At 39.7% G+C, this 23,894-nt stretch overlaps 1 protein-coding gene across 9 annotated transcripts; it reads left to right on the top strand.

The window, feature by feature from the left end:
• The first annotated feature begins 8 nt into the window (after positions 1-8).
• On the top strand, positions 9-23,599 carry PROSER1 (proline and serine rich 1). Of its 9 annotated transcripts, XR_008465299.1 has the most exons (14): positions 9-935; positions 4,163-4,228; positions 4,976-5,044; positions 5,511-5,605; positions 7,462-7,555; positions 8,073-8,183; positions 8,901-8,984; positions 9,921-9,999; positions 12,310-12,405; positions 12,527-12,571; positions 14,875-16,636; positions 17,301-17,448; positions 18,727-21,701; positions 22,035-23,597. XR_008465299.1 is itself a non-coding variant. In XM_054194471.1 (13 exons), exons 1-13 carry the CDS (start codon positions 891-893, stop codon positions 22,092-22,094), a joined length of 2,727 nt encoding a protein of 908 aa, XP_054050446.1. In that variant the 5' UTR covers positions 9-890; the 3' UTR covers positions 22,095-23,595. The 9 variants fall into 9 exon arrangements, 4 of the variants coding, with proteins under 4 accessions (XP_054050446.1, XP_054050455.1, XP_054050436.1 ...); XM_054194471.1 differs by lacking the exon at positions 18,727-21,701 and having other exon boundaries at positions 22,062-23,595; XM_054194480.1 differs by lacking the exon at positions 18,727-21,701 and having other exon boundaries at positions 22,035-23,594.
• Positions 23,600-23,894: the final 295 nt, after the last annotated feature.

Below are 23,894 nucleotides of genomic sequence, written 5' to 3'. Positions count from 1 at the left end.
GTGTGGACCAGGGAACGGGGGCGATCTCGTCCCCCGTCACCGCCTCTCCCTGCGCCGGGCTGCCCTCAACCGTGCCGGCTCCGACCCGAGCGGTGGCAGCGCAGAGGCAGGCCAGACAGGGCGCGACAGCTTTGGGACAACACTGCAGCATCGCTCAGCATTTCAGCGCGACACCTGAGAACTGGAAGAGGGGCGAGTCTTTCTCGAGTTTCCGCTACTTCTGTTCAGGCACCTTTGTTGGCGACCAGCATGGGAAAGGGGCCTTCGGCTCCGCTCTTCTCTGTCACAGGAGCGCGACGGCAGAGAGGTAGGGCCGGCGGTGCCCTGTCGGTGGCTCCGGGCTGCTCGCCGCGCTCTCGTCTCCCGGCTCGCCTCGGCCCCGCCGCCCCGGCGGCCGCTCGGAAGCGCGCCGGCCTCTGACCGCCGGGATCAAAGCGGGTGGCGGCGCAGCGAGCTATGGGGTGCGGGAGCGCCCCGCGGGCGGGCGCGGGCCGGCCGGGCCTCGGCGCCGCGTGTTGAGGGGAGCGGAGCGGAGCGGCTCGGCGGGGTCGTTGGGTGGCCGCCCTCTCCCTGGCACTGCCTCCTCTTCTCTCTCTGCCGCGGACCCTTCTTTCTGCGCTAGGAGGAGAGCCGCGCAGTGAGCGGGCGCGGGTCCGCTCCGCGCCCGGCGGCCTGCCTTTGTCTCTTGCGCCCTGTCCGGCATTGCAGAGACGTCAGCCCTGAATTCCCAGTGGCCGAGAGAATCCCAGGCTGCCTTTTTTGCTTTCTTGCTTTTTAATATTTTTTTCCTATATACTTAAAGACTGTCAGTAAAGTCTTTGGCCTGGATATTATTTTTTTTATTTTTTTCTTCCATATTTTAAGTACCTGCATTGAATAAACTAATAAAGATGGATAAGAAATCATTTGAAACCGTGCTGGATGAAATTAGAAAGGTAACTTCTCATTTTGCGTGTTAGTTTAACCATTTGATGATAGAATATTCCTCTTAATGAACACACGAGGTTTGCATTCTGTAAGAATCACTTCAGGATTCAATAAGGACTAAATTTTACCTCAGTGTGGAAAAACTATAATCCTATGTTGCTGGTGTATCTATAGTATTTGTAAGTTGGGTGTAAAGGTGCTGTGACATGCTTGCTCTCTTTGAGGTATTTTTATTTTCTCAGAAAACTTGATATTGAATGTCCAGACTGCCACCACTTAGCTAACAACATGTGCAGGAAGAGTGCTCATTTGAAATTAGCACTTGAATAAGTTCATCGTAGTGTTTTCACTGTCAAGGAACAAGGGGGGGGAAAAAAGGCAAAATAGCCAAGTATCACTTACTTAGGAGGAGGGATAGCATTTGCTTGGCCTAACCAGAGATGGAAACTTCTAGTGTGAGGTATCCACCTTTTATATGGTGATTTAGGAGATAAAGCACACAAATATGGCGTGAGAGGGCTGATTTCCAAGCTGTGCTCTGCTGCTCTTGTTCAAAGCCACGTCTCCCACGGTTCAGGAGTGTGTGCACACCTTCCTCCAGGATGTGAAATCCTGGGGTTTGATGCATGCTCTGAACTGTGCTTGTGCATCTCCTGTTAAAAGCTCACTGAGCAAAATACCTCCTAGTTGCAGGAAGTGGAGATGCCAACCTGGGCTTCCTGGTGTCTGGCAGGTCCTGTTATTTCTTTCTGCACAGTGGCGTGCTTTTGACAGGAAAGCCAGAGGTTAGCGGTTGGGACAGTTCCCCAAATGCTGGAAGTGGAAAAGGGGTTAGGAAAATGTGTCTGGATCCTTCAGAACCTCTCAGGTTAGTGGAAGTATATAGTTTGTGTCTTGCATGAGAAGTACAAACCTGGTATGACGTATTTTGCTGTAGTTAAGCAGAGGTGATTTAAGTGTCACGGTAGAACAGCCGTGTGTCCTGTTAAAGCTGTTTTGGTGTGAAAATTAAGGGCTTGTTTTGGATAAAATTGTCTTATGGCAGAAAAGGAATCCTTAGCATTTTTGTGAAAGGTGTTTTTTTGTTATGATGGGTTGTCTGGAAGAGGTCATGTCCTTTATTTGGACTTGGGTGCTAGAGTTGAATTTCAGTTCAGCTTCTCTTTAGCGTGAGATACAGTGATGGCTGCAGTTGCAGTAGTATTATTTTGGAAGATTTCAAGGTATAAACTACTGTACACAAAAGCTCCGGCAAGGAGTCTTTGTTATCACAACATTTTTACATAAGGTCATGATCATAAATTCTTCTTTTTAAAATATATTCCATGTTCCGTGCTCTGTAACCAGCTAAAAGCGTGACAGCCAAACATATTTCAGTGTGTGGACTTCCTTCCCAATCTAAGAACTTTTACAAAAAATCTGTTGAAAAAAATCAAGGAACAAATTTCACATGAATACTTTCTCTGAGAATTGGTGGTGGGAGGGAATAATGTTTCAAATATTACTACCGCAGTGCGGCCCTTCAGAGTACGCTCTGTGATTACTAAAGACTTCAAACAAAAGGGTTTTTGACATGTGATTTTAGGCAGTTGTGTTTCTTGTATGCTGTCTGCCTGTATTCCTGTAAACCTAATTTACTGTTCATCTGAGGATCAGTGCTGTGCTGTGTTAACAATAGCTGTGCTGTTCCAGTCTAACATTCATTCTCCAAATGCTTATCTTGTGTCCTTGTTGCTAGGTTTTTGTTTAAACTTCATTTCTAGCTCTGTGGTAGAACCTTCTTTATTGTGTGATTTACAAGTCAGTTGTGTTGGCATGTTCCATTTTCAGTCCTACAATTAGCGGGAACAATTATTTAAATGTCTTAATGTGTAGCTTAGTTCTATCTTTACCCATATATATTTTTGATTATTAAAAAAATAATGTTTGGGGTGTGTTTTTTTTCATAAATATGCATAGAAATGTGTTCATATTATGAAGTCATTCAGTTGTTTTAAGGAGGAAAAGTGACATTTGTTTTGGTAAAGAAGCTGCTATATGACATATCAGGCTTTTTTCCAAAATACGGGAAGAAACGGAAGGGAGAGAAGAAAAAATGAGCGTGAAGAGAGAAGTTCTTTTTTCCCTGTGACTTCAGTGTGTCTGGTAGTGTTCGTCTCTTAATGAGGTACAGAAAGGAAGGGGGTTGCCTCAAAAAGTATTTGAGTGGGTTTCTGTGCACCTGTGCTACTCACAGTCAGGTTGCAGAGATGGAGAACCTCACATCTGTCTGTGTGCAGGGACAAGGACAAAAAAAGAAGGAACAGGGGTAGGTTTTAAGGTCATTGGGAAGAAGACAGAAATGGGTGTGTGAGTGAAGCTGGAGGTGATTTGAGAATAAGCGTGAGAGCTAGCAATCGATGGCGCCCTTGGAAACTGGGGAAGAAAGGTGTGTGCACTAGTTTGGGGCAGGAATTCAGCTGTTACCTATCTTCTTTACATCTTGTGTGTCTATCAGTGAGCTGGGCATGAGGAGAGGAAGGAATTAGGAAGGAGCGGAAGTATTAGGTAGCCCACATGGTTATCAACAAAGCTGTCTTGCCATGAGTCAAAAGCAGTGGCCAGTACTGTGTTAAACTGCTCTGCTTCCATTGCTTTGTATAATTGCATGTTGAAGTTTGAATTGTGGGAAGGTAATGATAAGACAGTATCACCCTCTGGAGCAGCCTTCCTTGTATACTTGGCTCTGTCTGTACAGACTTGTTACCCAGTCTCTTCATAAATTCACTGAAGTAACATGCTTTGCTAATTATTTTACAGGGAACATATAGAGAGTTTGTCTGAATAATCAACTGTATTATCTTGTTTAACGTAAAGTTAATGTAAACCTTAGAGATAAAATGAAGAGTGATGATGATGTTCTCTCAGTGCAGTTTTAAAAAACAAAAAAAAGCAAAATGAAATAAATAAAAAAGTGATTATTTTTTTTAACAGAAGAATTAAATTACGTCTGCTTTTCATTGTTCTGTCAATTATCTAAGGAGTATTCTGTTACTTAGGAATATTGCAGTGTAATTGATGCAAATGTCACTTTGTAAGGTGACAGAATAATTAATAATTTAATTAATTTTAATATTTGTTTATATTAATTATATTAATCTATTTTTAGATTAATGTATTATTCTAGCAGGTGATTGTGCTATAATTATCGTTTTTGAGGGACTAATTATATGGGTTTTTTCCCTATATCTTCTAGGCTGTATTGACGGAGTACAAATTAAAAGCCATTGAATATGTTCATGGATACTTTTCTAGCGAACAGGTAAAAGTCAACACTGTCATGGGTCTAATGGGAGCTATTGGTTTTGTGTATTTAGTAATACAGAAAGGCAATGTCTCCCATCATACTGAGGCTGATCATATTACCTTTTTTATTTATTAACTGAGGACATTTAATTCCCCATTATTATATCAGCATTAATCTGTTAAAAATAGTTCCAAGTTATTTTGTTATCAAAATCATTACAGTTTCGTTCCTATTGTGTGGGGAAAATTGGACAAATCGATCATCATGGAATGTAGGATTATTTTGCATGTATTTTCTAAACTGGCATGTAGTAAAAAATGTCCAACTTATTTTGGTACTATGTAGATTTTTTTTCCTGTTTCTTTTTCTTCTGTTGTTTTTTTTTTGGTGTGTGTGTGTATGTTTGGTGAATATGCTGTTTGAGATACTGAAGGTTTATAAGCTTTTTCAGAAAGATTTGATTTTTTTTTTATTCTAATGCTGTGGCAATCGCGCATATATGCAAATATATGGAGAGGAGTAAGTATTTTAAATATTTCCATAGAAAAACTTCATCTTACAACATAGAATTTTTAGGTGCCTACTTAGAAATACAAAGAACGTTAGATGCTGGTAGGTGTCGATGTTATCAGCCATCACAGGCAGGCACGTGTATTTTAGCAGTATACCAGTATACTCTAAAATCAGAAAGATCATATTGATGGTGTTAGCATAATTTTTTTAATCTATATAAAAGATCAATTGAAGGCTTTTCTGTTGCAGGTTGTTGAGTTACTGAGATACTTTTCCTGGGCTGAACCACAGCTCAAGGCAATAAAGGCTTTACAACATGTAAGTTCTTGTGGCATAATCTTGTAGAGTAAGTTTGCCCTCTTAATCTTATTTTAGTTTTGTGATGTCTACTTTTGCAATTGATGGGTCAGCCTACCCTTTAGTCTTCAAAGTTTCCTCTTCATCTCTTTCTTTTTCAATGGTATCATAATACAAAACGTCATACTTTTAACCAGGGTATCTTTTCTGACTGAAGTATCTCGTAGTTTCCTGTGTATCACAATAACAGATGTAGCCCTTTTTAACTATTGTTAACTTTCCTAATATCTCTGCTTTTGGCAAATGCTTTTTGCAGTTGCTTGTTCAGCATTTAGCGCATAGAGTCTCCTTCCCAGTAGGAGGTAGAGAAAATTAAACATTTATTGAAATACATGATATGAAGCTGTTACTGAGTAGCGTTCTGAGTTTAAAATAATTGTAGTGTCATATTTTATATACACTTTTTTCTTGCTTGCTTACTTGTCAGAAAATAGTGGCAGTTCCGGCATCGAAAATGGTTAATATTCTCAACTGCTTCACATTCAGTAAAGATAAACTTATTGCCCTTGAAATCTTAGCTTCGTAAGTATCTCTCATGTTGTATTTCCTTAAGTTGTATTGTTTTTACTAATATTTCAGTATATAAACCTTAAGATTCTTCTAGAAGGAAGCCCTGTGGCCAGTTAAGGTAAAACACAAATCCATTATTGATGGGGCCGTAAAAAGAAGAATTAGAAATAGACATTGTGCAAAATTCCATAGTTCGTCTGTGTCTTGAGCATGTGGGATTCTGCCTGCTGGAAAACTGACACTTTGCCGATATTTTTACAGTGTCTTCAAATCATATAGAGAACGAAGAGGGCCTTAAGCTTATTTCTGCTCACTGAAATGTAAAAGGCTTGAGACCAGAGTATTCTGGGCATTGACCCTTTTGTATTTGGAAAGCCCTGTAAATATTACATATGTAAAAATGAGTTAAGTAAATACATCTCTTAAATTGACACATTTGATTTACAAGTCTAATGCCTATAAAAGATGTGTATATATTCAAAGTGGATCTTTACACAGAAAGTTGGGGTTTTTTACTGAACACAGCTGCTTCAGGGGACCTATCTACCTTTTACATATGTTTATATTGGAACTCTTCTGCATGGTTTACGGGATTTATTATATGAAGTGTTGTTCTGGTTTTTTTCTTTTTTTTTTTTTTGGTGTTAAGTATGTCTGCCTTGCATGTGAATGCTATATATTGCAGCCAGCTTGAACGTTTTGGGGCATATAAATTCATTATATAAATATCCATAAAACAAATAAGACTGAGGACGTAGACATGATCTTGCTTTCAGAGTTGAGCTTTAAGAAACTGTATGAATGCTCCTAGTCTCTTTTAGACCAAGACAAAACAGGATAGCCTAAAGGAAGTTCAGTGGTGCATTAAACTAACCTGTTCTGCTTCTTGAAATGAGATTGGAGCTCACAGACTCTTTAGTTGCTACACTTCAGCTAGTGTGGGGGGAAAGTGTGGTCACTTCTTTAGCTGTTAAATTTCTACAGTGCAAGAACATAATAAGGGAGTCATGAAACATAAATCCTAACCCAAATCTGTGTACTTTGCTACTCAAAACTAGAGAACACAGCTGAAAGTTCATTCCCATTTTAATACCATTCTTTGAGGTGTTTTTCATGTCTTCATTCAACATTCTGCTGATTGCATTTGGGAAGCCCTCCTTTTTGGGGGCTGTATTGTAATTCCAGTAGTTTGCATGGGGAGGGTAATGTTTGACAGCGGTAAAGGTGCTGTGGTCAGCGTTTTAAAACAGGGTTTTTAATCAGGCACTAGGCTCCTTGTATTTGCACATTTTGTTGTTCTCTTTGCTGTGTCCAGTGTTATTTTTGGGAGAGGAGCAAGGAGAAAGGAAAGGTACTTTTTGGAACTGTGTGAAGGGTTTCACTAGCTCTGCAGAACATGGAGAGAATTGCCACGGGTTTCAACTTTTTCATTCTGGAGTAAAGATGACGAAAATTTGTTTCTCCACCAGTCTAGCAGGAAACAGTCGCAAACTGAGTAGCTGCTGGTTTTCTGCTGTGCTGGGAATTGTGTGCTAGTAGCAATTAAAGGTCTCTAATGAACTGTTGTGATGCAAAATTCATTTTCTCAACATAGTTATTTTTGCCATGAAGTTTAGCTATTGTTGTCCATTGTTCCGTATTGATATTTAATTCTAATACCATGTTTCATGTACGGGTATGAAGACCGTATTTAAGCCCAGAATTATTAATTGAATAATTATAGTAATATTATGATCTAAATGAATTGTGGTTTTCTTAGTGTACTGCTGGGAACTGGCTGAATAAGTGTTGATCACTTTTCAGTACTGCATTATTTCTGATAAGCATATGGAATGGCAGTAATCATCTGTCAATGTCTTTATTTATAGCAACATTGTTGATGCTCAGAATTATCGCCTTATTGAAGATCTGTTCAGAATTAATATGTCAGAGAAGAAAAGATGCAGAAGAATTCTTGAACAGGTAGTCAAGATACTCTAGTATCCTTGATTCTGCCAGATACAGTATTGTTTCTACCCTTATGGTCACTGTGGGGTCAGGACTTACCACGAGCACTGCTGGGAACTACTGGTGGAAGACAAGCTGAAAGAAGCAGCTGGAAAAAGATAAGAGCTATGTAATACATGCGGAAAAAAAAAAAAAAGGAAATTTCTGTCAGGCATTAGGATCATATGGAAAAAGGGGCACAGAGTTGCAAGCAATGCTGAAGGAAACAGTCTGCATGTGTTTTAGAGAACACCAAGTGCTTAACCCTAAGTTCAGTGGAAGCATAAGTGGTCTGAGTGGAGTTATTCAAAACAAAGGGGACTGTGTCAGAACCTCACACTATTTGGAGTATTTGGGAAGAAGATTTGAGGCAAAGCTTTGAATTGTTTCATGTAGGCTGATTCATGCAGTCCAAATGTAATGAAATAGTAAATAATTTCTTTAAAGCATTGAAATCGACAGCAAATAATGTCCTTTCTTGATTATTTTGCAGGCTTCAAAAACGGGTTGTAAGGCTCCTCATGCTATGATATCATCCTGTGGCATGATTCCAGGCAACCCTTATCCCAAGGGCAAACCAAGCCGCATAAATGGAATTTTCCCAGTAAGCATGATCCTATGCTTTTGCTTTTCACAGCGTACTGGATTTAGGATTTGTTATAGTACAAGCAAACCCAGGATTCATATATATGGAAGGAGGAGTGCAGTCAAACACAATGGTTTTGGGGTTGTTTTTTTTGGAACCCATTACACATTTATAGGGAACTTGCATTATTTTTATTTGCCCATTCTTTCTATGCCACTTCAAATAAAGATTACTGCATAAATAAGACATTGTTCATATAAGGAAAACATTGTAAACTCCAGCAGTATTTGGCAGAATCGGAAGAGGTATAAACAATCTTACTGGTAGGTTGATAAGATGAGCTAATATGGCCACTACAGTAACACTGCTAATTTTAGTGTAGTTCTTGAACAACCATGTGAAGTATTTCCTGTGAATACTTTAAAGGACTGCAAAATGTAAGTTATCATGTCCACAAATCAAAATGCAGAATTCTAATTATGTCAGAAACATGGACTGTTTAATATGTATCTCTTTACAAAAGCTTAGTGTTATAAACCAAGCTATTGGAATGCTGGTACTTATCATTTTACAAGCCTAGAACGCAGTTTCTTTTTCCCAACAAACATGGTTGAGTATCACTTTCAGAATATTCAAAAACTCAAATGTATTTTAGAAAAAAAATCAAATATGACGGAAATTGTATAGCAAGATTTACTTCTAAATACTTAAAAGTTTAATTTTCTTTTGTTTCAGGGAACCCCTATCAAAAAGGATACAGAAGAATGCACTAATGAAGGAAAGGGAATAGCAGCTCGTATACTTGGACCATCCAAACCAGTATGTCTGATAAATGAGTAAATAAATGAAACTTTAAGAAAAAAAATCCAACCACCAGCCAATTCAATGAGGCTTTTATATAAAATGCTATTATGTTCCAAGAAGACTGCAGGGCAGCAATTTAAACAAAGCTAAACTTCTATAATAAAGATAATATGACCTAGTATTTTTTTATTTAATTTGAAGAGAAGCTCTGGTTTATGTCTGTGGGGGATAAGGGTCTCTAGTGGATACAGTGTGTGTGCATTTGAAGGCAGAATTTAAATTACAGTAGCAGAAGACAAAACTAAAAACATTTTTAGTAGTTCATTATGATCTAGTGGAAGTTTTAAATAGAAATATATGCAATTTTTTATTACAATCTCTGAGGGATTCCCACATGAACACAAAAGTGCCTGCGTCTTGGAAACTTGAATTACAGCAGTGCCTGAGAAGGAGGTTCTTGTTTCTTAACAACGCAGCTGATTTGTATTTCAGGATTTTAAAGCATGTGGGACAAACTTTCAGTGAACCTGATACTACTTTGAAATATTGTCCAAATGTTTTATTTTCACTTTTATTAATTTTCTCACTAAGGTGTAGGGACATGTAACTTCATAAGTATTTGTTAGTTTTAAATGTGCTAAATCTTTAAAATGAGAAGTCAGTCCAAGACTGCAGAGTGTGAAAACTACGAGACAGAAAGGAGTTCCCTTTCCCACCTGTGTTCAGTATTATTTTAAAACCTAAATGTATATTAGTGATGTTTGTTTCATTCTTTTCAGAAAGAGTGAAATATTTGCAGTCACTATGGATATTATGAAGAAATTTGATATCACATATTTTTCCTGTGAAGAACAGCTGTCTGTTGTAGTATCTGAATGTTAACTTTTTGTCTGAGAAACATTAGGTAATGCTTCCACTATTGCTTCTTCTGATTGTTTTTTGTTTATGTAGGCTCCATCAACCTACAATCCACACAAACCAGTTCCATACCCCATCCCACCATGTCGGCCACACGCAACTATTGCACCAAGTAAGGCTTCTATGTGTTTTAGCTTGATGCTATTGTTTCATCCATTTGCCTTTTAAGTAATAAGCGTCAAGTGTCAGTTTCTCTGACCATGATCATATCTGAAATTGGCTTGTGCTCCCTAAGCTTGCTCTGGGTACTGGTTTCTGCCTCTTCCTGTCATGACTGCAGAGTTGATAAAAAGAGAAATACATTATATTCTTTTCCCAACATCTACATCATAAGGAAAATTTACAATCCTGTTCCAATGACAAAATATTTAATTTGTGGGAGGCATTGTACGCATCAGACAAGACTGGGCCTGTGCCTTTGTTGTAATGTTTGACCAACATTTGAGATTTGGCTCTACAGGTCTATTGGCTTGTTGCTGTCGTACCAAACTTAGGAAATGGTCAAGCACAGGCCTGAATTGGGTGGAAATATATAGGAACTTGCTCAAGGGGCTACTCTGTTTCTCAGTTGCCTTCAGCTTTACTTTCTCTCTGTCACAATGAAGATAAAACAGTTTCCTTAGAGAAAAGTTTAAGCATGTAAATTTCAGTCTCAGAAGGAACACAGTGATAGCTTTTTCCTGTGTTTGGCCTGACTGTTCCTAGCCTTGTGCCTCAGGTAAGGTTGCGTCTTTCTTCATAAACTCCTCTTGCTCTGCTACATCAGTAGTTTGATTCGAGCCATTTTTGGAAGGCAGCAAGGCAATTGCAGTTTCTTTGGAAGAAGAGGTTGGAGTACTTAGGTAGTCAGACTCTGGTCCTTTTGAGCAGCAGCTGAAAGCTTTTCCTAATCTTGCCATTCTGTACTGCAAAACAAGGAGTGCTCTGGTTAGGAAGCTTGCATTTCACTGATGGTAGGGATTTCAGGGAGTTTTTAAGGTAGTTGATAAGAAAGTGTGGTAGAGTTCTTCACATACGTGTTGAAGGGTGAGTCGTCTAACCAACTTGATGTCTGCAAGACTCTTCACAGTCAGTTTGGAAAAATTTGCACTACTAGTGGCTAAAGTCAGTCTGATGACTTGTGCCCTAGAAATTACTTGCTCCCCAGAAAGTGTACAGGAAACTTGTAGACTAGCTCAAATTTATATTAAATAAATCCTGTCTGAAGTAAGTTAGGGCACAAAATTTGGCCTGTGACTGGATGTAAATATTAGTATATTTTAGGGTATGAAATCGCTTTTGGGGTTTCAGGGCCTTAGTAGGCTGCAACATGGTTTTTAAAAAAACTCTTGTGACAATGGAACTCGTAACTGATGATAATTTTTTTTATATTTTTATATATATATAAAAAAATATATATATATAAATATAATGTGCTAAATGAGATTGCAGATACTGTCCTGAAGCTATTAAATGTGATGGTTTTCAACCAATGGTCAGAACGGTCAGAAAGATGTTTTGGTTTTTGCCTCTTATGTGTATTGGTTTAACATTTCCTTCCCGGGTGATGCAATGATTGTTAGTTACTTTTCTGATTTTCAGCCAACAGTTGTCACTCAAGAAATCTTAACATTAGGTAGAACTATTATGAAAGTGTGAAATCAGAAAGGAGTTATGTATGACAAATTACTGCACTTTGAGTAATGTTCAAGTGCTACCTTTTCCCACGAAGCATAAGTTCTCATGCTCTTAAAATACTCATTCAGGAACACTGCAAATTGTGTTTATATTCCTGTGATTTGAATTCTGATGTTCTTCATCAGAACTGTATACCACAGCTATGTAACAGTTTGAGTTGCTCCAAAGAATAAGGAAAAAAGGTATTTTTTTATATGTTAAGTACAATAGGTATTTTATATTAAAATAATTGCTAACCCACTTGAATTTATTAACATTTAAAGATATATTGAAGAATGATAAACTAAGTATTTGAGATGGGACATTTTTCTCTGAATTTTTTGACTAGTGTTGGAGGGCTGGTCATGGTCACTGGGGTATGTTTGAATCTTTTGTTTGTCAAAGCTTTAATGTTAAAAGTTGCAACAGTCTTTAAGTTAGGAGTAGAAAAAGAACAAAAGATGCTGCAGACAATCTGAATCTCGCCTTCCCTTTGAGTTTTTCAGGCAAAAAGGAACTGAAAGCAATTGAAATCTGACTTTTTCAGGCTCTTTCAAGAGAACTGCCCTTACTAAAATTTGGATCACGATGCATGTCACTCAGGCAGACATTAGCAAAAGCCAGCATCCAGCCTGGATGATTAACTGGTCTGGCTTTTTGGTCTTATGATTTTGAAAATGTTCTTTTAATGGAAAAGACGCTTACTGGTTCTTTTAAGTATGGGTTCTTCTGACCACTGAAATGTGTATTGCATTTGTTCTTTTAGGTGCTTACAACAATGCTGGCTTAGTTCCAATGGCTAATGTCATAGCTCCAGGCTTACCAGCTCCTCCCCCATACACTGCTAATCAGGTGGTATCAGGTAAAGCATGCATACCTTTAAAAATGTTGATGGTATTTTTTCTAATTCATTGTTGTGGATGGATCATTCACTGCTGGAGTGTCATTTGCTTTTAAATAACAAGCTGTTATTCTCCATTTAGAAAATGAGGACCTTTCCAGCCAGGCAAAACCTTCCCAAAATCAAGGTAAATTGCAGATCCACTGGGGGATTTCTGTGTTGATTGTATCATTGTTATTTGTTCAGAAAATATAAACAACTTCTTTGTTTAGTGGTATTTTCATAAGCCTCTAAGTATTTGACTACTGTTAGAGTAAGATCCCTTGAGGATTTTGGAAAAAAATCATATCAGGCATTTGACACTTAGAAGCATCGAAATGTTAAAATTCGGCCTTTTGTGTTAGCCCATTAAGGTTTTATATTCTTCAGCGTATAAGTATGTGAGAAACCATATAAAAAATTAAACCAAACATGCTTTGCAATGTAGTGCACTGAAGCACTTCATTAATATCTTTGCAGTTGTTAAAAGTTTGGACATCTATTTGAAAATTCATTCGCATTTTGATTTCATATATTAGTTGCAATGGGAAGCTAGGAATACAAGGGAGGCAGATTCTTTGTTTGTAGTTTGTTGAAATCCATGTGTAGAATGTCTTATCCTAGCCTGTTATATCCAACTGTGTCTACCTCCACTTTTATCTTACCCTTTAAATTCCGATTCTTTTTGCAGAAGAGAGAGTGGTCTTTTTGGTTTTTTTTTGGTCTCTAATCATGTGGTACTTCGTATGCTTTGTACAGCTAGTACAAATCATAATAACAAATCCCATTATGAACTACTTACACAAAGACTTTGATAATGCTTTGTTAGCTTTGACAATTAGAAACTGAGAATCTACTAACTATTGAGTCAGGCATATTAACAAATATCCAAAATAGATAAAATGACCATGATAAGTTTAGCTCCTGTAAATATTTCTGGGGGGGGGGAAGTTATGCTTTATCTTCTCTCCTCTATGCCCAGGGATGGGTTTACAGAAATGTTACTGTTTCAAAGAATCACTTTATTCACATATACCCCTTTAAGTGTGCCTGTATTTACAGGTAGTTTATACAGCCAAATGAATACAGTGTAAGGAATAAAATCTTCTCTTAGGAGGTGAAATTCAGTAACAGCTCTGGGTCATATTGCAGCTGTATTTCTCTGATGATAAACTTGGCTGTCAGGATTAACAACTGTGATCTTTAGGAGAGCCTTCAGCTTGGAAACAGGATGAGAAAAGGACAGAGTCCAGAGCCAAGCAATCTGGGTCTAGGTTTTTGGAAAAGAATATATGAAAGGAAATAGTTTGCAAACTTGCTAGTTGTAGAGTTTCAAGATACAGAAAACAGGAGTTTGCCATATCAACTTATGTCCAAGATTTTAAAGATTCTGGGTTTGTGTGTGTACATGTAGAATTTTGGCAAAAGAGAAATCTAAGCTGTCACGGAGTTATGGGTGATGAATTTGACTGGTTAGATCAGTGATTTGCTTACGGTTGAACAGATTATTTTGAAAGTAAAATAATGCACAAGGATTGTTTCAGGGGAATGATTATTGACACATATTCCAAAAGAAACTAGATAGAGGCATATCAAGGCTCTTGACATGCCAGTGTTCATAAATGCAGCTTCTTTCCATTAACCCCCACATTCCCATTCACAGTGTGCCTGCCTTTTTTTCCTTCAGCTTAACTGATGTGTCTTTGACTTACTTTGTAGGATTGATATAAGCTGATATTCCTAGTGGCAGGTGCTTGCCTCGATTATAGACACCTGACTTCAGACTTACAGAAATATTTGTTGATAAGGTCAAATGCCAATGTTAGTTTAATACTGTAGTGTGATACATGAATTTAAAAGTGTACCTTCTTAGAATCAAAATCTGAAGGAAACACAGTGAAGAGAATGACCTGATTTTGAAGGAAAGAAAAATACCAGCACCTGAAATCAGCTTTCTTCAGTTGTTGACTAAACTTCTCTGAAATCATGATACATTGAATTAACTGGTTCTGAAGGAAATTCTGACCTTCAGTGACAGTGGATGCAGAGGAGCCCAGGTGATCTGATGCCAATGGAATATTAGATCTGGTTTGGGTACTGCCAGATGTTAGGGACCAGAGGGAGGGTGTTTATCTGTATCACTTAGACATTCTTACCGAGCATATTTGAGTATCTAACTGTCTTGCATGAGATCATGAAGAGGTAGCAGATGTCACGAAGTGTTTTAAAGAGGAGTGGTAGTCTCCATGATGTACAACTTTGTGTGATGTGTTTGTACGTACCTTTTTGTTTTGTATTCATAGGCTCCAGTGTTCACTGTTTATATACAGACATTATATGTTAGCTATTGCCTGTGTATCATATTTTGAAATGCTGTATAAAATGTGTTTGTGTTGATTTCAAACATTTCTGACAGTTTCAAGTATTCTTACCAGTTTTGTTTCTTTGCAGCTTTTTCTGCACAAGCGAATCAGCTCTTTACTCCTCATGGTTCTAATCCTTCAACACCTGCTGCTACTCCAGTCCCTACCCCATCACCTGTCAAGGCAATAAGCCATCCATTAGCACCTGCAACTCCACTCATATCTGGGATGAACATGTCTACCCCTGTCCTTCCTGTTTTCCCAGGACAGGTCTCCTCTTCCATCCATACATCTCAGCCATCCACCCCAACCCCTACTGTCATCAAATCCCTTTCATTGCCTGGTGTTCCTGTCACATGTGTTCACAGTGCAACCTCTACCCCTATCCCTGCAGTTTTTTCTGGGCTGGCTTCTATACCCACTGCTACGCCAGCTCCGCAAGGTTCTTCCACACCATGCGCCACACCTGCGCCTAGTGAAGCTTTTGCATCTGCTGCTGCACCATTTGCTGGCCTCCCGTTCCCTGCAACCTCTTCAATTGCTTCCACTAATAATCCCACTCCATTGTCATCAGTTTTTGCTGGCCTCCCTTTGTCCTTGCCTCCCAACGCCCAAGGGATTTCTAGTCCCATTCCATCTACAATTGCTAATTCTCCTGCCTCTACCATTCCTGGTTCGCTTAGCTTGCCTAACCCAATTTTGTCTGTCTTAAAGGGATTTCTGACATCAAATGACACTTCATTAATCAATTCATCTGCTTTACCTTCTGCTATGACAAGTGAGCTTGCTTCTTTGTCTGCTCTTGCTAATCAAAACTCTGACCCTCCCACTTCCTCTGTCAACAAATGCTATACTCCATCAGCCACCCCCACCCCACAGCGTTCCTCCACACCTGGGTTGGCCATTTTTCCAGGTCTTCCATCCCCATCTGTGGCCAATTCTAGTTCCACTCCTCCAACATTGCCTGCACAGTCACCTTTAACCACTTCGCCATCGATTATGCCAGTCAACTGCGGCTCATCAGCCTCCCTCTTGCATGGCACAAGCCCTACTAATCCTGATCAGCAGCTGCCATCAGCCCCAGCTGCCACAAGTATCCCAGTTCTGGTCAAAACAGAACCCATAAGTCCTACCCTCTCGGCCTTCAAAGGTCCTTCTCATTCAGCTGGCCCTTCTCATGGCACTATAGGACTGTCAGCGCTGGGGCGTGCATACACCTCCGCAGCTTCAGTGCCAGTCAGTTTACCCAGTTCCCTGAATCCAGCACTGTCGGGTCTCTCCTCTTTGAGTGCTCCTCTAAACAATTCCAGTTCTCTGGCTTCCATTTCTCTCGCCCCACATGGCTCGTCTGCTCCCATTGCCCCTGTGTTCAATGGACTTCCTCCTTTTACGTCTCTAACCAGTAACTTTGCTTTTACTGGTAATCCAGCACTTACGCCACCCGTCACTCTCCCAGGGTCCTTGTTAGCTACTCCGTCTACAACCGCTTCAGCCGTGTCTGCCCCTCATGTGAGTTCCACCGCCGCCGTACTCTCAGGACTCGCCGCCTCAGCAACAGTCTCCGCTCCACCCTTCTCGCTTAACTTGTCCAGTGCCGTCCCTTCCCTTTTTTCTGTTGCCCAGGGACCTCTGGGATCATCAAACCCATCCTTCCCTGGTTTTCCTGTCTCTAACACACCCTCTGTCACTCCTGCTCTCCCTTCTTTCCCTGGCCTCCAGGCATCTTCTGCAGTAGCAGCAGTTGCACCGTTGCCGGCAGCTGCCACAGCCCCATCTCCGGCTCCGGTCCTGCCAGGGTTTGCCTCGGCCTTTAGCTCAAACTTCAACTCTGCACTTGTTGCGCAGGCTGGGTATGTTTCTGTTTCTGAAGGAGGTCAGAACCATTTCTTTTTCTCTTGAAAAACACTGATTTTACTTTAGGTGTAGACGTTATTTTCACTGATAGTTAGTAATTGCAGCTAATTTTTAAAGTTAGTTCACCAGTAGATTTCCACCTGTCTTTAGAAACTGATAGAGTAGTTACTAAATAGGTTGTCCTCAGTAGTCCCCTTTACAACAGTCTAATCCAGTGAGGTGCTTAGTGATCTTATTTCCCAGATGAGGATACTTGGCACCTCCTAGGCTTTTACAAGAATGGATTCCACGTGGGCATCCATTGACACATCCAGGTAATAGCAGACAATATCTTAGATGTTCCTATGTTTTAAGGAAGTACGCAACATTAACTTTTGTCTGTAAAGTTTTTTTTGTGTGCAAACTGTAGGCACAGCCGAGGTACAAAAATTTCTGAGTTCCCTTCTTAGGTGTGCTCCAGATAGTCTTGGTTTGTATGTGCATGAATAATTCGTAGGTGGGTAGAGACTGGGCTTCTGTTTGGAAATTCTGGCCTTTATGAGTTGTAGAAAAAGAGGTGCTTTTCTAATTTATATAGACATAAGCTTATAGAGAGAGAAACAAAGGATAAAACGTGATGCAGATATTCCTAATAATAGCCACATCTTAATATTCTTTCAGCTTGACTTCTGGACTACAGACACCGGGAAATGCAGTTTTTCCTGGTCTTTTATCTCTCCCTGGTATCCCTGGCTTTCCGCAGAGTGCCGCACAATCTTCCTTACAGGAATTGCAGCACAGTGCGGCTGCGCAGTCAGCACTACTACAGGTAACGTGCCTATTTGTTAATACTATTTTGCTTCCAGCAACCGTTTGAGCGTGTAGTTGCACGTTAACTTCTTGGGATTAGTTTAAGTCAGTAAATGGTTAAAATGCCTAACATGTTTGAGAACTGACTACAAGGATAATAATGAAGAACGACTCATATTAACTTGCCAATGTACTGTTCTTCTGGACATGATGAATGTGGAAAAGACATGCAAGTGAAATTTTTGCTAGGTTTGTGTTAAATCTAATGTAGTTGCAAAATCTGTGCTCAGTTCCAGTCTGATATTTTAATTCTTCACAATTTCTGTAGAAAACCAGTTTGTTGTGAGTTACGTGCCTCTTTACACACGCAATCAGACAGTCTTGAATTTGTGTTTGCTGTGGTTGTGCCTTTCTCTTGAAACTTCCCACAAATACAGTTGTTGTAATAGAAGCTTGAGGTGGCTTTAGGTAATGTGTATGTAGTTTCATCACCTATCTTGTCCGTGAAACAACTTGTTTCAGTCATCAGCCTACCTAATTTAACTGAAACTATCATTAGAGTTTGTATTTAGATGTTTAGTTTGTCTTTTGTTAAAAACAGCCTCTGTACAGATTAAGGATTCTGGTAGGAAATTTGTCCTTCTCAACAAAATACTGAAAGAGGCAGTTGAATGTCTCGAATTAATATTTTCTCTCTTCTGTGACACATCGGTTTTTGAAATGGAGAATGTGTCTAAGTACTGTTCAATATACAGAATATTGTCAGATATCTTTTGAATATCAAGGGAAATAGATCAGAAGGAGCAAATTACTTAATCTAGGCCATGCTGCTTTTGCAGCTCAGGAATTTATTTGTTCTGTAGAAATCTATGTACACAGATTGCATTGAGGAAACATCACCTTTCCTGTTTGCAAGTTTCAATCACTAAAATTAACACTTAGCTACTCGAGCAATGAAGATAAAGAAAGCTCAGAGTCAGTCAAATACTACAGCTCCTGATGAAGCTGTGCCTTCCAAATCAGCTGTGGCTTACTCCACTGGAAAGCAAATGCCATTAACGCTTCTTCATTTTTCCTCTTAATCCAACTGCTTTCCTTGTTCTCTGGTGTTTCAGAGCAATAGTTGCACTACAGTTTAACATCTGCATATGAGTGCATTGCTCATCTCTGTTCTTTGCATACTGCAGGTTTGTCTTGAGTCGGACTGGTATTGTGCCTGAAATTTTGCTTCATTTAGATTTTTGTTTGTTTCTTTGTTTTATCAGTGCTGTTTCCTAACTTCTTCTCTTCCTTGAAGGCACATTCTGCTTCTGCTCTGGAGAACTATACAGCTCAACCTGAAGGTTTTGCTAACTATCCGTCAACACCAGGAACACCATTTTCATTGCAGACAAGCCTGCCCCAGAGTGGATGGCAATAAATACCAGACATTTTTAAAGACTGCAGTGGTTGCTTGACAGAGCCTGATCCTATTCACTTTGAAGGCTGTCTCTGCGTTAGTGGGAGCATGGTCTGAATTGGGGAGAGAAGGGGAAAACATGAGGGTAAAATGATTCCTGGAGGCTGTGTCAGATGTCAAACCTAATTTGTGATTGCATTTAACTGATTCAGGGTCTGATCCTGTGAATTGCTGAGCATCCTTGACTCTCCTTTTAGCTTACGAGTTGAATGTTTGGTGTCTTACAGGATCAGGGACATTCAAACAGACGCTTATGTAAATAGAGCAATTGGCTGTCAAACTGAATGGGGAGAACAAGTATACTTAATAGTGTGTATAAACACCTATCCTGTTATATTTTATATGGTATATGTGGTTAATATAGAATGAGATCTAGACTGAAACTAGATACTTAAAGCTGTAGATGATCTTCCACCTAGATGCACACATCTTGTGTGTGCATAGATCGAGGTCAGTTTATGGTTCTTCGAATCTTTTCTTTGTACGTGTGAGGTTCTCCTGTTAGCGTCAGCAGTGTGTTAAGGGGAGGATAGATCAGAAGGGTGTGGGGGTTTTCTTACGCTTTGAAATATCGTCATGGGCTTGCTGCTGAATTGAGTACTCCTTTGCTTGAATCTGAACAGGAGAGCTAGGAAATGATGCTGTACTGTATTTGGGTAGACGTGGATTATGTTTTACTGGAGTATGGTTTAGCTACGTGAGAATATGTCTTTTCAAAGTATATAAAAGCATTTTAATTTGCCTCTAAAATAATGTTCCATAACATTCTCCCTGCCCTCACACCTCTCTGTGAATGAAATAATTGTACTGCGGATAGGCTGCCTATCCGGCACTTTTGACTGCAGACTTTTGTGAATGTTTACAGACATGGGTCAAGTTCTTCTCTCCCTTATACTCATGAACTCACTGGTCCTCTGTACCCCTTTCAGCTATAAACCATGACTTGATGGTGCTTATGTTATCCCGTGAATATAAGTGGGAGCAGAATTTGGACCATGGATTTTTTTAGTATTTTTCCTTGGAAAATGTACATGATTTTAAAGGCATATAGCTAAATTAACTGTATTGGTTAGGAAGGGTTATGACGCAGCATATAGAAAGGTCTTGCTTCTTAGTGAAATTCAGTTGTGCACTCTTCTACTAATGTTAGTACCTGTGGCAATGTGTAACACATCATTGAATATCATCTATTTAAGATAAACTCTTGGTCATGTTCTAGAGACAATAGAGATGAATGATATTCAATCCTGTGATTAAATTAAAACGTAGAGGATACTATACTGTAGAAAAGCTCTGCCTAGAGTTTTACTTTTTTAAAGATGAATTCTGCTGGGAGATGTTGGCTAATGTATTTTCTTTCAAGATGTGAACAAACTTTTTTAGAACATTAACGGAAATTCCTGTATTGGTTTTTAACACAATTTTTTTAAATAAAAAGTTTACAGTCATGGCAAAAAGGCTTTGATGACTATTTACATATTTGCCTAGAATACAGATGAATAAATTTGTTTTTACTTAGACACTTCCTAATGTTTGATCTTGCTTATGCTGTTTCTTTATGATGCACAATTATATACTGAATTATAGGATTGTTTTCTTAAAGAGTAGCAATAGAAATATCCTATGAAGTGTTCACATAAAAAATTTAAACAGTGTCCTCGGTACTGTGTCAGCAGTTGGGTAGTCTTGCATTTTAATAATTAAAATTACATATTACTTTAAGTGTAAAGATAAAAACATATTGCACTCTTACATATTTTTTTTTTTTATTTTGTGAAACCTGTTGAATTCTAATGATTCTCCACTCTGAACTGCTTTTAAAATCAGTGCCTTATATCTTGACTCAAGAAATTTGCAGAAAAAAATCTCTGCCATCTTTCAGTATGCACTGGTGAGGCCACAACTGGAGTACTATGTCCAGTTCTGGGCTCCCCAGTTCAAGAGGGACAGGGAACTGCTGGAGCGAGTCCAGTGAAGGGCAGCTAAGATGATTGAGGGACTGGAGCATCTCCCTTATGAGGAAAGGCTGAGAGAGCTGGGACTCTTTAGCCTGGAGAAGAGAAGGCTGAGGGGAGACCTTATTAATGTTTACAAGTATCTAAAGGGTGGGTTGAAGGAGGATGGTGCCAGACTCTTTTCAGTGGTTCCCAGTGACAGGATGAGGGGTAACAGGCACAAGCTGGAACATAGGAAGTTCCGATCAAATATGAGAAGAAACTTCTTTACGGTGAGGGTGACAGAGCACTGGAACAGGCTGCCCAGGGAGGTTGTGGAGTCCCCTTCTCTGGAGATTTTCAAGACCCGCCTGGATGCAGCCCTGAGGGATGTGCTCTAGGTAATCCTGCTCTAGCAGGGGAGTTGGACTAGATGATCTCTAGAGGTCCCTTCCAACTCTGAAAAATTCCGTGATTCCGAGTATACTTTTCTTCTAATTTGTAGATCAGTTAGAGAAGGAGAAAATAAAAATACAGTTACCTTCTCAAGAGCAAATTGGCTTTTGTTCTGTAGATGCGAATGTAAAGTAGTTCAGTGTTTTGTAACCTCCGAAGTTTCTGAGTTTGATCTGCGATTTGAGTCCTAGTTTCCCAATCAATCAATCAATCAAAGTTTAAACTAATTCACATTACCTTGTAGTCCAAAAGAAGTACCAGACATCAGCTGTTACAGAGTGTTTTAGCAAAAAGTAAGCAGTTTCTTTCTGAAAACATCTATTGAATGGTCATGGGGTGTGGGTTGTTTTTTTCTGACTGAACATGAAACAACTCAGAGGCACGCAAGAAACTGTGAAGCCCTGTTTCTCCAGATGAAAACAGGTGAGAAGTAGTGAATATCCACTGTATTAAATGCTGTTCTCCTGAAACAATGTACTTGCTAAGTGATGTCTAGCCACTTTACCCAGAAAAGAGTATTTCACACACAGCTGGTGTAGTTTTGCATAGAAGCTCATCATCAGTGTTAGACAAGTGAACAAAAAGGCTAAAAAGCATTAAACTGTCAAGTTTGGTTTTGTGTGGAATGGGATCTCTGGTTCTTACGGAATCATATTGAGCAGGATTTTGTAAATTGAACTTTACTAGTGGTTAGGATTAAGCTAAGTTTCAATTTCTTGATGTAAAATTGTTTTTTATTAATTTTTTTTTCTTCAGGAATAAAGTCTGTGTTCTGCATTGCAGCAAACTCCTGTGACCCAGCCTTGGAATTTCTGAAGGGGGTGATTTGTCCTGCGGTCTTTCATGCTTACATGAGCACCGCTTTTAAAAAGCCAAGGAAAAATCTGCTCCTGAGGCAAACCTTCTTACACTGAGCCTGTGCTGGGAAAGGGCTGTTGCTGTATGACTTAATTCTGGAGTAATTATGATTTTTTCATTGTTCAAGTTGCCTGTTACTGCTGTATTTCAGCTATGCTGACAGACTGCAAAGATAAGGTGTAGTGAAATGTCCTTTGAAATAAAATCTCTATTCAGAACAACTAAGAACACATTGGGATTGTGTTTGCAAATACAAGTTTGAATATTTCTTTCAAGTGCTTTAATTGCAGCTGTAGAGAATATGAGCAATTTTCTAACCTCCTCTTCCTCTGATTTGCAAGTGAGTGTTGTGAGTTTGGCTGGGCCTGGAAGGAAACTGGCCGTGGTGTGAATGTTCTTGCATCCTTGCAAATTGCCTTCCTTTCTGGATTGAGGTGGGAGCAAACCCTTTTGTTGACCGTCTCCCACATTTTCTCCTGCTCTAGCGAAGTGTAGCTAAAGGGCTGCCTCTTCTCATCCCCCCATCTTCAGCTATTGAAAGCTGATGCCATTTTCACAAGGAGGAGGAGCAATATGGGGACGTCCCTGCAAGCGATAGCATGGTACTGTCGATCTTCTCTATGCCCTGTCCCTTCTTCTAAATTTTGATCTGGGGGAAAGGAATGATGAGCCTGAAACAAACAGGCAAGTGTCTGTTCTGGGGGCAGAATTCAGGGCCAGGAAAGGACTACAATGAGAAATCTTTAGGGAGTGGCCAAAGCCCAGTGCATGGGAAGGAAAGTATTATGGGCCTAAAAAGGTCTGAAAAAAACTGAAACCTACAACTTTGTTATGTCCAAATCTCCTGTGAGGACTGCCTGATGACTTCTTCAGTACCTTTGGGGCTGTCAGTGTTTAGAAATGGCAGTGTGTAAGAATTCCTGATCTTGTTTTAACAAATTTTGAAGCAGGTGCTTGGTCTGTAGGATTAAGTCTCTGCAACTGGGTGATAAGTGGGAGCAACTGGACACTTTAGGGCGATTGTAAAGGACTGGTGCCATTTGACAATGAAGCAGTTGGTGCAGAGAACTGTTGGAGAATGGCCTGCTTACAGGTGAGCACCTCATCGTCATGCCTGACCTGAGCCTTTGTGCTACTTTCAGAATAGAACTTGAAAAGTTGAAGGTTTTAGCTATGTCAGTGCGCTGCAGGAACAGCTGAAACTGCCACCGAACCACATTCATCTGATGTTGCTTCTAAGTCAGAAACTCCTGCTAAAGTGGCTTTGGACTCAAACTGGTTTTCTTTGTGGCGCTGCTCTGTGACACAGGGCTGCGCCAGGCTCTATGTAAACTGCTTTGCCCCAGAGCCCTCATGTATTTTCTTCTCTGGGTGTTTTACAGCACTTCGGGACATGAGTTATCCACGTGCCCCAGTGCAGCCGCAAGGAGAAAGGATTAAGATTGCCCTGCCTTTGACTTCAAATTTTTGAAATGGGGAATAAAAGCGCAATGGAAGTTAACACAGAGAAACTAATACAGTGATGTTCCTGAACATAAGAGAAAAACACCATCTGCTTTAGTCACCTTTCAAGGGGTATATTTACAAGCACCTCAGGGAATTATCAATAAACAGCAGGGAGTGATTATTTCTGTTAGATTTTAATCCAGCTGGAGCTCAACTTGGCCACTAACATTAAGGACAACAAAAAAAGCTTTTATAAATACATCAACAAGAAGAAAGCCAGGGAGAATCTCCTTTCCTTACTGGATGCGGTGG

This window comes from Rissa tridactyla, chromosome 1 (genome assembly GCF_028500815.1).
Source record: "Rissa tridactyla isolate bRisTri1 chromosome 1, bRisTri1.patW.cur.20221130, whole genome shotgun sequence".
NCBI lineage: Eukaryota > Metazoa > Chordata > Aves > Charadriiformes > Laridae > Rissa > Rissa tridactyla.
Note: the sequence above shows the minus strand (reverse complement) of the source record. Positions and strands in the feature narration are given on the sequence as shown.